The sequence below is a fragment of the Heterodontus francisci genome, chromosome 43 (genome assembly GCF_036365525.1).
Source record: "Heterodontus francisci isolate sHetFra1 chromosome 43, sHetFra1.hap1, whole genome shotgun sequence".
NCBI classification, from domain to species: Eukaryota; Metazoa; Chordata; class Chondrichthyes; order Heterodontiformes; family Heterodontidae; genus Heterodontus; species Heterodontus francisci.
Genome location: NC_090413.1, coordinates 18056797 through 18071562, shown reverse-complemented (window position 1 = coordinate 18071562; position 14766 = coordinate 18056797). Strand labels below are relative to the sequence as shown.

At 39.8% G+C, this 14766-nt stretch overlaps 1 protein-coding gene across 4 annotated transcripts in view; it reads left to right on the top strand.

Moving 5' to 3' along the window:
* The window catches only part of LOC137355663 (A-kinase anchor protein 8-like), a 30886-nt gene that overhangs the window by 1555 nt on the left and 14565 nt on the right, over positions 1–14766 (top strand). Inside the window, exons 1-3 of one of the 4 annotated variants that reach the window (XM_068021039.1) lie at positions 7081–7199; positions 11493–11540; positions 13695–13902. In XM_068021039.1, the coding sequence (XP_067877140.1) occupies positions 7190–7199; positions 11493–11540; positions 13695–13902 (266 nt within the window). In that variant the 5' untranslated portion in view covers positions 7081–7189. Of the gene's footprint in view, positions 1–7080; positions 7200–11492; positions 11542–13694; positions 13903–14766 lie in introns of those variants that run through there. The other 3 variants (XM_068021038.1, XM_068021041.1, XM_068021040.1) reach the window with 3 other exon arrangements.

The following is a 14766-nucleotide window of genomic DNA, read 5'->3' as shown; positions in this document are numbered from 1 at the left end:
ACTTGAGTGTATTTTAATTTAATCCAGTTGTAATAAAGTTTGCCATTTTATTTAAAATAAAAACAAGAAATGCTGGCACCACACAGCAGGCATGGCAGCATCTGTGAAAAGAGATCAACCAGAGTTAACGTTTCGGGTCAGTGACCCTTCTTCGGAACCGACCCGAAAAGTTAACTCTGCTTCTCTTTTCACAGATGCTGCCAGACCTGCTGAGTGGTTCCAGCATTTCTTGTTTTTATTTCAGATTTCCAGCATCTGCAGTATTTTGCTTTTATTATATTGCCATTTTATTTATTGGTTTAGATGGGATGGCCTTTGAAGCAAGTACTTGTTTCATAGTGTAACCAACTTGTGTTTTACATTCCTAACTACAATAACAGCAAAATTGTCTGGTGTGAATCTGGCAAAATAGTTTATGCTTAAATTGTTGATGGAATTTTCAACAATAGAGCATCACACCCAACCCCATTGTCATTCAACCACATACCCAGACTATCCTGCAGTGGAGTTATCAGTGAAGTGATTCCTGACTTTTTTTTCCTCCCTCAGTTTCTAATGTTGAATATTGAATGTTCCATCACTACACTGACTGAAGTGAACTGATTCATAGCGCACCAGTTCTCTTAGTTGCTGTTTTCCACTCCAGAATAAGCTACTGGAAAGCTATTGTGACTTTTGTGCACCCAGTATTGGCATTAAGTATTTTGGGATGTTCCAACTACCTGTTCAACAAGATCTGGGTGAATCGAGGTTTGCTTCAGTTTCATGTCTGCAAAACCAGTGCCACTTTGGTTCCACTGGCACGCGAGTACTTTACTCCATCTGGTATTCTGTAGGCCTCCAAATCGAGAGAGGGAGAGTGGAGCAAATCTGCAGGGAAATCTGAGATGTACAAGAATTAGAGTGGCAATATTACGGGATATAAGTTACCCAAATATTGATTGGGGTAATTTTAGAGTAAAGGGAGGGGGAGGAACTTCTGTATTGTGTTCAGAGGAACTTCCTTGTGGGAGCCATTGCTGGATCTGGTGCTGGGAAATTAGGTGGGCCAAGTAACCAATTGTTTGAGAGTACTTGGATAACAGTGATCCTCATATCATAAGGTTTAGACTAGTAATGCAGAAAAACCAGGAATGATATAAGGTAGAACAGCTAGATTGGAAGAGGGCTAATTTCATTGCGATGAGAAGGGATCTAGCCAGGATATAATGGAATCCAAGATTGATAGGAAAAACTGTTAAAGGAACAATGGGTTACTATTTAAGGAAGCGAAGCTTCAGGTACAAGTTAGGTCCATTACCACAAGGGCAAAAGGTAGGGGAACCAAAAACAGGGCATCTTGGATGACAGCAATAAAGATTATGGTGAAACAAAAAAAGAGGGTATATGATGCATGTCGTGTGAATTCTTCAAGTGAGAACCAGGCCAAATACAATAAGTTGAGATGGAATGCCAAGTAGAAAATAAGGCTGGCAAAGAGTATAAGAATAGAATGGCAGTCAACATAAAAGGGAACCCAAAAATCTTCTCTGGGTAGTAAGAGGTGGAGTGGGGCCTCTTGGGGACAAAATGGGTAATGTATGCTTAGGGGCACAGGAAAAGCCTAGAATGTTTAATGAGTATTTTGTATCCATGTTTACTAAGGAAGAGGAATCCGACAAAATCTCAGTAGAAGCAGAGAGAGTAGAGGAAATGGATAAGAAAAATTAAGAGGGAGGAGGTACTGGAAAGGCTGGCTATGGGTGATAAGTCACAGGTTGCTAAAGGAAGTTGGGGTAGAGATAGCTGAAGGCCTTGTCATAATCTTCCCTAGATATAGGAGAGGTGCCAGAGGATTGGAGAGCGGCAAGTGTAATGCCCTTATTCAAAATAGGGTGCAAGGACAGTCCTAGCAACTAGACCAGTTAGTTTAACATCAGTGGTGGGTAAGGTTTTAGAAACAAGAATTGGGGGGGGGGGGGGGGGGGGGAATCAACAGGCATTTGGAGAGGTTTGAGTTAAACATATCCAGCACTGATTTGTAAAAGGCAGATCATGCTTGACTAATCTAATTGCATTTTTTGATGAACTAACAGAGAAGGCTGATGAGGGGAATGCAGTGATGTTGTCGATATGGATTTTAAGAAAGCGTTTGATAAATACCACATAAAAGGCTGGTTAACAAAATTGAGGCACATGGAATAGGAGGGTCAGTGTCATAAGAACATGAGAAATAGGAGCCGCAGTAGGCCATTTGGCCCCTCAAGGCTGCCCCGCCATTCAATAAGATCGTGGCTGATCTGCCCCAGACCACAACTCTTTCGTGCCAGCTCCTCATAGCCCTCAACTCCCTGATATTTCAAAAATCTGTCTACCTCCTCAAATACATATAGTGATCTGGACTCCACAACTCTCTGGGATAGAGAATTCCAGACATTAACTACCGTCTGAGAAGAAATTCCTTCGCATTTCAGTTTTAAATGAGCGTCCCCTTATTCTGTAACTATGTCCCCTAGTTTGAGATTCCCCCACTAGTGGAAACATCTCAACATCTACTCTGTCAAGTCCCCTTAGAATCTTGTACGTTTCAATAAGATCACCCCTCATTCTTGAAAATCCTAATGAATAAAGGCCTAACCTGTTTAGCTGTTCTTGATGAGTCAACCCCTTCATTTTATTTCATTTTATCCAATTGGATAAACAATTGGCTTAAGGATAGAAAACTGAGAGTTGTGGTAAATGGTTGTTTTTCAAACTGGAGGATGGTAGTGGTGTTCCCCAAGGGTCAGTGCTAGGACCACTGCTTTTTTGTAATTTCTTGGATCTTGGGATACAGTAGAATCTCAATTTGCTGACACTAAACTTGAAGGAGTAGCAAACAGTGAGAATGTTACGAACTGCCTGTAGCACGACATAGGCTAGCAGAATGGGTGGACAAGTAGCAGATGGGATTTCATATAGACAAGTGTGAGTTGATGCATTTTGGCAGATGGGATAGGGTGAGGCAATGTATACTTAATGGGAAATAAAAACAAGATATGCTGGAACCACTCAGCAGGTCTGGCAGCATCTGTGGAAAGAGAAGCAGAGTTAACGACGTTTCGGGTCAGTGACCATACTTCGGAACTAGCAAATATAAGAAATGTCAAAGGTTATAACTTCATAAGGGCTTCATAAATGGAGTACAAAAGCAGGGAAGTTATGCTGAACCTTTATAAAGCTCAGGTTAGTCCCCAACTGGAGTATTGAATCCAGTTCTGGGCACCGCACCTTAGGAAGGATGTGAGGATCTTTTAAGAGGGTGCAGAGAAGATTTACCAGAATGGTTCCAGGGGTGGGGTATTTTAGTGAAAAGGTTAGGTTGGAAAATCTGGAGGAGTTCTCCCTGGAGCAAATGAGATTGAGGGAGATTTGATAAAGGTGTATAATCTTATGACAGGTTGAGATAAGTTAGAAGAGGAAAAATCTGTTCCCCTCAACTGATGGTACAAAGACTAGGGGGTCAAAGATTTAAGATTTTGGGCAAGTGATGCAGGGGCATTGTGGGGAAGAACATTTTTACACAGCGAGTAGTGATGACCTGGAACTCGCTGCCCATGAGCGTGGTGGAAGCAAAGACAACCAATGATTTCAAAAGGAAATTGGATGGGCACTTGAAGGAAATAAATTTGCATGGCTGTGGGAATTGAGCAGGGGAGTGGGACTGACTGGATTGCTCTGCAGAGAGTCAACATGGACTTGCTTGGCTGAATGGCCTCCTGTACCGTAAGTGACTCTGCCTCTTTGGCTGGTTCAGTAGGTATGTATTCTCAGTGCTGATATTGGATTTGTTCCATACATCCAACCTGCTACCAAAATTGTGTTCTTCCACATTGCCCAACTGTACCCTTTAACTCACCCCACCTTGTGGCCACTGGAACTCTATCACTTGAGGCTTGACCTTTCCAACCAGTTCCCTATCTTGAACCTTGCAAGTTCCAACCCATTCAGAATATTGCAATGCTTGCTGTGTGTTGATCTCTCATCATCCAGTTCTCATCATGCTTGACAGGAATCTGCTCCAGTGATTTGACTTCATCAGTCAACATCACTAAAATAAATTATCTAGTCATTACCTTATTTCTGTTTTTGGGACCTTGTATGCAAATTAATAGCTGCGTTTCCCATATTACAATGGTGACTACGCTTCAAAGAAATCATTGACTGTAAAGTGTTATAAGGTTGATTGCAAAGTAAATTTCCCTTTCAGGCTGTCCCAGTAACATATCTTGGCCCAGCTCCATTTAACTTCACTGAAGGTTTTCCAGTTCTTGGCTCCTATTTGGCCTTTCAGTGAGATTTCCAATTCTAAGTGATGTCAGCAGCAGTTTTCTGTTGTACACTCATAAATTGGTTAAGACTGCTAAATGCATAGACAGAGAAGTTACAGGTGATGTACAGGGAAGGGAAAAACTTGTGTGTAGTTGCTCTTGTGTTTTCTCCTCTCTGATCTGGTTGTAACAGTGTTAGCAGTAGTTTTGTACCATTGCTAATGTATAATCTTGACCAATTTTTTAAGTTGTCCCTTAAACCCAAGGAAGTCAAAGTTAGTGTTCCAGTGCTGTCTAGGTTTGGTTCTGTTCTCGATTAACGTTTTGTTTTATGACGATTAATTTGTTTTACGTGGGAAAAATGTACTGGGCTAAGAGCAGGGGAGTGGGATTAATTGGGTAGCTCTACCAAAGAATGGGCACAATGGGTTGAATGGCCTCTTAATGTGTTGTATCATTCTAAGATCATAGTCATCCATTTTGCTGAAATGTTGATGTGTAGAAAGCTATATTTTAGGAGTTTTAAGTTTGTATGTTGGCATCAGAATACTGCAATGACAGTGTCGTATCTGTTCACTAATGCTCGCCGTCAATCAAGTCATCCTTTTCTCCTAACTCTCCGGTAAGATTGGTATTGAATAAATTTTTTGAGGCAAGGGGATTAAACAATATGGATCAATGGTGTTTAGGTACAGATAATCCATGATCTGATTGAATGGCAGAACAGGCTATAGGGGCTGAAAGGCCTACTCCTATTCCTGTGTAAATCCCTATGGTCAAATTGTTGTACATCTGATTGTATGTTTTGTCTGCATGTAACAACTGGTTGCTTTCTGTTGTAATGAACTGTAACCAAAATAAATTAATGCAGCAGTCTCCATAATGTAGTTGCCTTGGTGATTAGAGAATTGGGTGAGTGCTTTTCTAGGTTGGGATTATTTTAAGGCGTGCATTGGGATTGAGTTTAAAAATAACTTCCGGAAGTGACTTGTGTTAATATGCATTGCCACATAGTGTGTTTGCCAACATTCGGCACTGATTTCACCTGAGTTCCCACTAGGAGTATGAAAATAGAGGGCTGAATTAGTTACCAGTTCTGTCTAAAATGTGAGAAGGAATTTCATGCACCAAGTGGGATTATGTGCTTATTATTTGTAGGGTAATATTTCTAACGTGTGAATCCCACTTTGGAATGTCTTGTATGAACCACTCTGCACTTTTGTGTCCACTGATGTCTTGTACAATAGTAGCCATCTAGTCCTAGAAGGCCCAGTGCTTTTTGAGCAACTCTTCAAATCCCTGACTGTTCATTTTCTCATTCTGTCAAATGGTTTGATTACTTGGAGATGGTAGACACATCCCAAATGCGAGAGTTGGTGTCAAGTCCTGCAAATAAGTGCTTCCTTACAAGTTTACGGCAGCAGAATTTTTGCAGAAGTATTCAATGAGAAATTAAGATGCAACAGGTGGTCAAAGTTTAAATTATATTTTAATGTACTTTTGCAAAGAAATATCCTTGCACCATGCATATTCTGTCCAGTATATTATAAAGTATTGCCATAACTACTTATATTCACCTGTTCTGGCTATTGGAGCTGTGCAGTCAGTCCCACTCCCTGGCTCAAAGCCCTGCAAGTCTCTCTCTCTCAGGTGGCTGTCCAACTTCATCTTGAAGTCATTGATCATCTCTGCTTCCACCAGCCTTATGGGCAGCAAGTTCCAGGTCATTGCCACCTGCTGTGTAAAAAGCAAAGTGCTTCCTCATATTCCCCTTGCATCTTTTGCCAAAACTTTCAATATCTAAGACCATGAGAGAATTTTATTAGAATCCCTTTCAAAATGGCACTGTTTTTTCTCTTCTTATTGAAAATTTAAGTAACTTTTCTTTTTACCTGATGTCAACTACTTTATTACTCAATTTAATTTGGCCAAATATAATTGCAAAGTAACTGCACCTTCACATTCCTATTTTGGGACAACTCACATGTGCTACCTGGAACATGAAACTAATTGCAGGGTTGTCCCATTAATAAACCACATAGTGTACACTTCCAGTGCTCAGAGATAATGTTGTGATATTTTTATAACTGAATATTGAAGCTGACAAGGTTTACATTTCCAATGCAGCCAAATGTTTACTTACCTTTATCTAGCTCCTGCGATGTCTCCAATGTAGATGGTGTAATACGCTAGTAGTGCCTCTTTTTGCATTGCTTTCTCATATATTCGCTTCCCTTTCCCTGATATAAGCTGATGGTTCTGGCTTGATTCCTGTTTCAATCAGTGTCCTACATGCATCAGTCAAAAATAGATTCTGCTGCCCACTGTTGCAACCTGCCAGCATGTAGCCTCAGGCGTCATTCTGACGACATCTTTCTGGCAGAAAATGTGGCCCTAAGAGCATGCGGTCCAAGCTGGAGATCCCTGCTGCCATCTATCACTTACAGTCTCTGAAGAAGCTGGGATGTACCCCAAGTTGGATCCATTTGCTAACTGGTACCTCATACCTGTCACAAAAATAACAAAGGGGAGAAAGGAAGGGTTGGCGAGAAGCAGCATCATGAAATAGAGACACCATATCCTGTGGGTGACATGAGCAAGTTCAAGAGACTGACTCGTGTGTCAATCTCTCGGGTGTCCTATGGTCTTGATGGCTCCTTTGTCATCCCAGTGATGAATTTCATTGCGTTTCACATTGATGTAGGTAGTGTACGTATTCATAAACATTAAAAACTTATTCACATTTGCTGAGGTTTAAAAAATCCTTGGTTTTTTTTGCAATTAATGCAGGTTAAATATTTATAATCGTATAATCCATTCAAGTGCTTGTAAAGAATTCAGCTTGGTAAAGTCTTCAGTACTAGCACGAAGATCAGGAACTGAGTGAAGTTCTGAGAGCAATGGAAGGAGGTGTGTGCTATAAAGTATATTTTTTGAAAAAAACCTTAACTACTCTGCTTTGTAATAAACAGGAAATTGCATTTATATAGCTCCTTTTTAATTTAAAAAAAATTCCTTAGATGCTTTACAGAAGTGCGAGGAAAGAAATTGGCATGTTACACAAAGGATGTCCTTGACTAAAGGGGTTAAGCACTGAGCAGTGCAACCAGCAGTTCTATTTACTAATTTATCTTTTTTTAAAAAGCCTTCGATTTGACTTGTGAGATTTCATTTTTTGGTAGAGATTAATAAATGGGATGGGCAGTCTGCCTTCAATATCAAGCTGAGATATAACCACATGTTTTGCACGTTCTCTGCACTTGCTGAAGCCCAGCTTGTAGTCCATGTGAGCTTTTGTCTTGGGTCGGAGTGAGTGAAGTTTCCATCAACCGTAAACCTTCAGCTATCTTGGCCCTGTGTTCTGTAATGCTCTGCTAAACCATTCTAGCTTGCTACCTTTTGTCCTTCCTTCAAAAGCTCACTCAAAAACTTGCTTTTTAATCTAAACTTTAGGTGCCAGTGCTGCTGCTTGAGTGTTCTGCACATTTTATCATGTTAGAGTGCAGTTCGTTGCATATGTAATATTTTAGGGCTCAGTGGAAATTAGCAGATGGGCTACTTTTTTTGTGTGGAGGGATGCTCAGATGCATGTCAGTCAGGAGGCTTCCTCCATTTAAACAAAAGGATAAAAGCTTTCAGTTGGTGGGCCAGAAGTCTTGCGAAGAGTAAAGGTGAGTTGGGGACCCTAGTTCCAAAATCTGTCCAGGAAATTGCTGGACGTGTGGTCACTGCATTTATTATGGTTCTGGAAGTTGGTCTGCATGAGCCAAGTTACTGTTGAGGCAACTTGGTTTGCAACAGTTTAATAAAGTGCAACATTTGTGTATGTTTTGGCTAGTGTCTTTTCAAATATATCATTGCTTTTATCTTTATAATTCTAACTTTGTTTAACTACAAGCACCTTATGATGTAAAAAACGTAAGATAGCGTGCTAAACATTTTTTGCAATATCTCTGGGTTCCTTTTTTTTTGGAATCTGACATATTTTGTCTTACCCCAGGAAAAACAAGGGTATGAGATATTTTTATGCATGTTTATCATGTTAAAGGTTTTTCCATTTTACCTTTAATATATTTAGGGTTCTGAGCTTTTTGCCTTCATTAGCTGCATACCATGGAATATTCGGGAGGGGTTTGGGGGTTGGTAAAAGTTAGACCTGCAGGCTGGGATTTTGCAATAAGAATAACGAGGTTATCAGTGCCTACCATTATTAAGGAGTAAATCAGGCCAATTCATCTGGCATCTACCACATTTAACTGCAAATGTACAATGTGAGAATTGCTGTTGGGAGTTGCCCTGCTCCTCCAGAAGCCTCACTCTTCACAGTATTTTGCTGAGTGACTCAGCATTCATATATGTTAAGTTGCAGTACTTCCCACTAAACTTCCCAGAAAAAGTTGGGGCTTGTTCATTCACGTGTAAGGGAAATTTTAATAGCATATTAAGTAGTAATTACTGCTATACATCCTCCCTGGCACTGGGAATTTACTTGTGGAATCTCATTCCTTCAGATTTCAATTATTGGCAATTTAAACAAAACGTTTGTACCTTTATTTTCCTCTTGTTGCTCTTGCTGTCTCAATCCCATCTTCTCCCTGTCTGTTTCACTTTCTGTACATGATTTGGCATTGAATTAAATATTCTAACTTAATGGTTTTTGACTCTACGAATTTCAATAAGGATTCTTCAATCTGGTTGAGGTGACTCACCATTCCTTGTCCTGCACACACAGGTCCCAGAACCCTATCAAGGGTGTCGTACTGTTTGGTTTAATTTCTGCAAATCGCAGAATCCCACAGTCTGTGGTCAAGAGTAATGAACAGTGGGTGCTCTTAGTTTTCTGCTGGCTGTATAATCTGGGCCTTCAAGTGCATTGTTCCCAATAATTTTCTTGCATATCCAGTTGCTGATGCTAACCGATCTTGGTGTTCTAATTTAGGATCTACCCATCGATGAAAAGTCCTTTCCAAATTGCCAGGATTCAAATAGTACAAACCAGCATGCACGAAATACAAATCAGACTGAGTTGCCTGGGCTTTGAGGGCTAGATTAATTGTCAATGAAACATGCCTGCAGGCAGAAAACTTGGAGGTTGAATAATCCCAATTAATTATTTTCAGTCGTCCTTTAGTGATGACACTTCGCCCTGATGAAATCTCTTGTTTTTTTTTGTCCTGGTACTAACACTAATTCTACTTTGGATATGATATTGTCCGTAATCCTCTGCTTACTTGTATAACCCATTTCTCCTGGTAGAGTCCATGAAGCAATCTTGTACCATTATTTGTTCTGATTCTTTTAATCTTACAATTGGGCATTCCTGGTTTTATATCCATGCTACAAAGTTTGCATGGATAAGAATGATCATGTAACTTGATCATTTGTCTATAGCAAGACCCTATTATCTTTGTGCTTGGTTGAGTTTATCTAGGATGTGGTCGTACATTTCTATGGCCCTTATCTGAAGGCATTATATGGGTGGTTGATGGTCGGCACAGACTCGGTGGGCCGAAGGGCCTGTTTCAGTGCTGTATCTCTAAACTAAACTAAACAAAGCATTAAAGGATATCATCACGCATCCTTCACAAGTTCAAAAACTATGAAACATTGAATCATTTGGTTAATAGTCTTTATTAAAGCAAGTCAATGAAATAATATGAACTCCCTTACAAGAAGTGCATGAGATATATAAATAACATTATAAATGGTATACCAGGGGCTTTTCAGTAGATTGAAACTATATCTGTCCTGACTGCTTATGCTAACCTCAGCAAGACTAGATCACAAAGTTCCACGGAGCTCCAGTATCTGTTTGTTTTTATGTCTGATCCTATCCTAATGTAATGCCATAATGTTAACACATTCTAACTGTCTGGTTAATCTTCCTTCAACGAGACTGCAATAAGATCTGTTTACTAGTGAGAAGTTCAGTTATGCCCTTCCTCTTAAATTCTTCCCAATGCATTCATAATACAAGTCTATTCATGCATGATTATCTCCATACAGTCAATTATTACTGTATGCCTACTTTATTTTTCATAATCGCTTCTCATAGATTATCAAGGTAATGTCTCCACTGCCCCAAGTTTGACTTTGTATAGCTATTGTAGCATGAGTATTAATGTGCGAGCATATGTTAAGTTTACGATGGTTAATTTCTGGTACGCCTATACTTGCGTTGACAACTTGGCTTGAGCTAACAAGCATTCATTTTCTGCCTCCTGTCCTCCCTGAAATAGAAGTTCAGCTTCCTTAATTTGTTTTTCTTTGAACTGATAAAGCTCCCCTCCTGTCATCTCCATCTTTACTGAACACCCTAAACACTTTCATGCTGACTTAACTCCTGTCTTCGAGGCGAGTTATGGTTCTGTAATGTGTATATTATCATTTTCTGCAGCTGCAGGATACTTCCAATATCTTATTCTGTATGTTTGTAACAATCAAGTCTAGACATTTATGTTTTTTTTAATTCTCTGACTTTATTTTGCTTTATTGTGATCGCTCCATCCCCTTTACAGACTTTGAAAATCTGATTGCCTATCTGGTTAAAAGTGTGACCCTCTTTTTTCCTTTCTTCACTTTCCACCCTAACATTCCCAGTACCAAGATTTGAAATGCGTCCAGGAGCATCCTAATGGTTTAGTGCATCAGTGTTCCACTGATGATGTAAGTCACACAGATTAAGAATGCCGGTGGTTTCATTCTTTGTACTGGGTCAGCTGATCACAAGACAGATGGCAGTAGATGCATTACAGTTAGCATTAGAATGTCTGGTTGAGGAAGATGAGGGAGTAGAAATCAGCTAGGGTTTATACTCTTGCCACCTGGCGTATGGGCATGTGCAATGGGGTACGGTGAAGATCATCCTGAACTTGCCTAGTATGTCCACCAATCAGCTTCAAATAGCCATTCATTGGCTTGAATGAGCAATGGTCACTTGGACAAGTTAGCAGTACATCTCAGTCCCTTCAGGAGAGGAGATTGAGAGAAAATTGGCTGAAGTCATTCTGGGGTTGCATGCAAGAATTGCCTTCTCTTAGGTTCTTGAGTACAGCATAACTTAATTACGTTGAACTGCATTATTGTATCACCTGAGATTATAACATGCTAGACTCTGGTTTTTACTTCCTTCCAAACAAAATTGTGAAGTGCATTTTTTTTTTTGTGAAGCTGAAATGATCATTGTCTGATTCTGTTTCTCAGAGTATGGAGAGGAGGATTCTTGGAACACAGGAGGAGACGATGGTCAAGGTGATTTTCTTTTGATTTTTATCACTTAAAAATACAAAATGTTGAATTAGGAAAACTTAATGTAGGCTTAATGGGGTCAGAAATTGCCATTTTAAAATATTCAAGCCTGTTTTATTGCTTACAACAGATGTTTTAATAATCATTAACATTTGCACAATTATTAACTAGTGTTAGAATCTGCTAATGTTGATCAAATTTGTAATATTGGACATAAATTTAATAGTCATGTATGGTACCATGTTGGTTATCTTATTGGACTAGTAATCCAGAGGCCTGGAATAATCCATAGATATAGTTCAAATCCCACTATGGCAGCTGGGGGAATTTAAATTCAGTTAATTAAATCTGGAATAAAATGCTAATATTAGTAATGGTTACCATTACTGGATTGTTGTAAAAAGCTATCTGGTTCATTGTCCTTTAGGCAAGGAAATCTGCTATCCTTACCCAATCTGGCTTCTACATGACTCCAGACCCAGAGCAATGAGAGTTGATTCTTAACTGCCCTCTGAAATGGCCTAGCAAGCAACTTTGTTGAATAAAAACTGTTAAGGGCAATTAGGGATGGACAATATGCTGGCCTTGCCAAGGATGCCCATATCCCGTGAATTAATAAAACCTTTTTGTAGTGGGAAAGATGTTAATGAATAGCTTAATTTGTTCATTGGGATTGTCTGCTCTCGTTGAGCTGTCAGTCTTTATAAGGAGTAGCTGTCTGCTGTGACGTAGAGAAGATAAGAAATGTACAGAGATGCTCATGATAATTTACACAGCACTTTGAGTCTCTCAAACTGTCCAAAATGCTTCATAGGCTTTACATGCTGATAGTAATGTAGAAAAGCAAAGAAAGAAGCCATTTTGCACCCAGCAAAATGCTACAAAGAGCAAGTTGCTCTGGTATTGGTGGTAATAGTTGTGGGGGACATACGTGTTTTTGGCACCAGGAGAGCTTCCAACAGTTCAGATAATGCTGTGGGATCCAACTAAATAGATTTTAATATCGCTTCTGGTGATTGCAGTATTGCTGGAGGTGCCAGTGAAGTGATGTTGGTGTTCCTGTGCCCAACCCAATTGTCTTAGGAATATTGCACATAATTTTACAACTGTTGCTTTCTGGTAAATGTTTGCCTATTTTTAAAACCTTGCCATCTATTTTTGAAGCATGAAGAAATTAGTGGATGGTACTTCAGAATGGAATTTATATAAAGGGCGGCGCACTGGTTTGCACCGCAGCCTCACAGTTCCAGGGACCCGGGTTCAATTCTGGGTACTGCCTGTGTGGAGTTTGCAAGTTCTCCCTGTGTCTGCGTGGGTTTCCTCCAGGTGCTCTGGTTTCCTCCCACATGCCAAAGACTTGCAGGTTGATAGGTAAATTGGCCATTGTAAATTGCCCCTAGTGTAGGTAGGGAATATGGGATTACTGTAGGGTTAGTATAAATGGGTGGTTCTTGGTCAGCACAAACTCGGTGGGCCGAAGGGCCTGTTTCAGTGCTGTATCTCTTTTTTTTTAAAAAAAAAGAATGTGGTGACTTTTCAGTCAGTTTTCTTAAAATGCAGATCTTCAGTTCAGGGGTGTCCTGAATCTCCCTTGAAAAGTGAACTAATAATACAACCTTGGAAAGGAGATATAGACATTGGAGGTGGTACAGTGCAGATCTACCAGGGTTAAAAATTGAAGACAAGTTGCATAAAATGAACACTTACTTCCTTGAGTTTAGATGGTTGAAGGGTGTTATTTTTGTTTAAGCTCTTTAAAATGATAAAGCAACTTGATGGGGTCGGTACAGAAAAATTATTCCCTCTGGTGGGAGAATCCAGAACAAGAAGGATGGAGTCTTAAAATGAGAATTAGGCCATTTCAGAGCGAAGTTGGGAAGCATTTTTTCAAACAAAGGGTAGTAGAAGTCTGGAACTCTGTTTTCCCCCAAAATGCTGTGGATTCTGGGATAATTGAAATTTTCAGAACAGATCAGTGGATTTTTTAAAGAGTTTTGAGGTATATGACTCAATGATGTGTAAATAGAGTTGAGGGACAGATCAGTCATGATATTGAATGGTGGAACAGACTCTGGCTGAATGGCCTACTTCTGTTCCTATGACTTATTATTGTTTTCTAATGTGAATATCTGATCTTGTGTGTTTTGTTCCTGTTAGGGTATGATGGCTATGATTACAATTACAACCAAGATAATTCAGGAAATTATTCAGGAAATTATGGCTATAACTCTGGCAGTAAAGCTTGGGATGCTCCTAAAAACCCTAACACAGATTCCATCATCGCTAAGATCAACCAACGTCTGGACATGCTCTCTCAGTTAGAGTGTGATAAGACACCAGGTCGCTCTTCAGGCCAATACAACAGGTATCTTCTGGAAGGTCACTAAATGGTAAAATGCTGTACAGATAAAAGTGAAGAAATTGGCACTTGGGACTGATGTGACACTTCAGATTTAAATAGGCTGGCACACATTTCTTCTGTACTCCCTCCACCCCTGCCCAACCCCAAAGAAACATTCGCGCTTACCTACACTATGGTGAGAAACCCTGATTTATTCACTATCTTACACCGTTGTTTAATTACTGTCTTTAACTTGAAATTAACTCAAATTAAGCATGGATTCAATAGAACGTGTTAACCAATAGTAATTTTATTGTTTAAAATCAAGTTAAATCTGGCTGATGTATCACATGGTATTCTGTGCAAGATTAGCAAGGTGCAAAATTTAGTCCTAATTGGAGACCACCGGGATTGTCGGCATAATTGACCCTAGGTTTGTTTAATTCTGTTCACAATGTGAATGGGTTGAGGATTATCATCTGTAGTGAAACCTAGGCTTGGTAATGCAGAGAGTATAGAATGCAGTAATTTTCTTGTAAAATCTCCATTCTTTCCAGCAATTAGGTTAAGTTTTTGAGGATGGCATCCAGAACATGAACACATGTGATGGGTGGGGAGGAAGAGAACAGAACATTGGATAGTTGACATGAGCCATTTGTCTCTAAAGCTTGCTTTTCGCCAAATGAATTTCCCCACCCCCACCCCCACCCCCCCCATTCCTATGAAGGAAGGTTGGCTGTTGAGCGATTGCAAGCTGGTCACCCCATGACTTGCACGTATATTTGTCGTTTTGGTTGCAGTAAGCCACCTTTTGCTGCTGTATTCAGTAATTTTATACATTGTTTACAGATGAAGAAATAAAACCTCAGAGACCATGATTACCTGAAA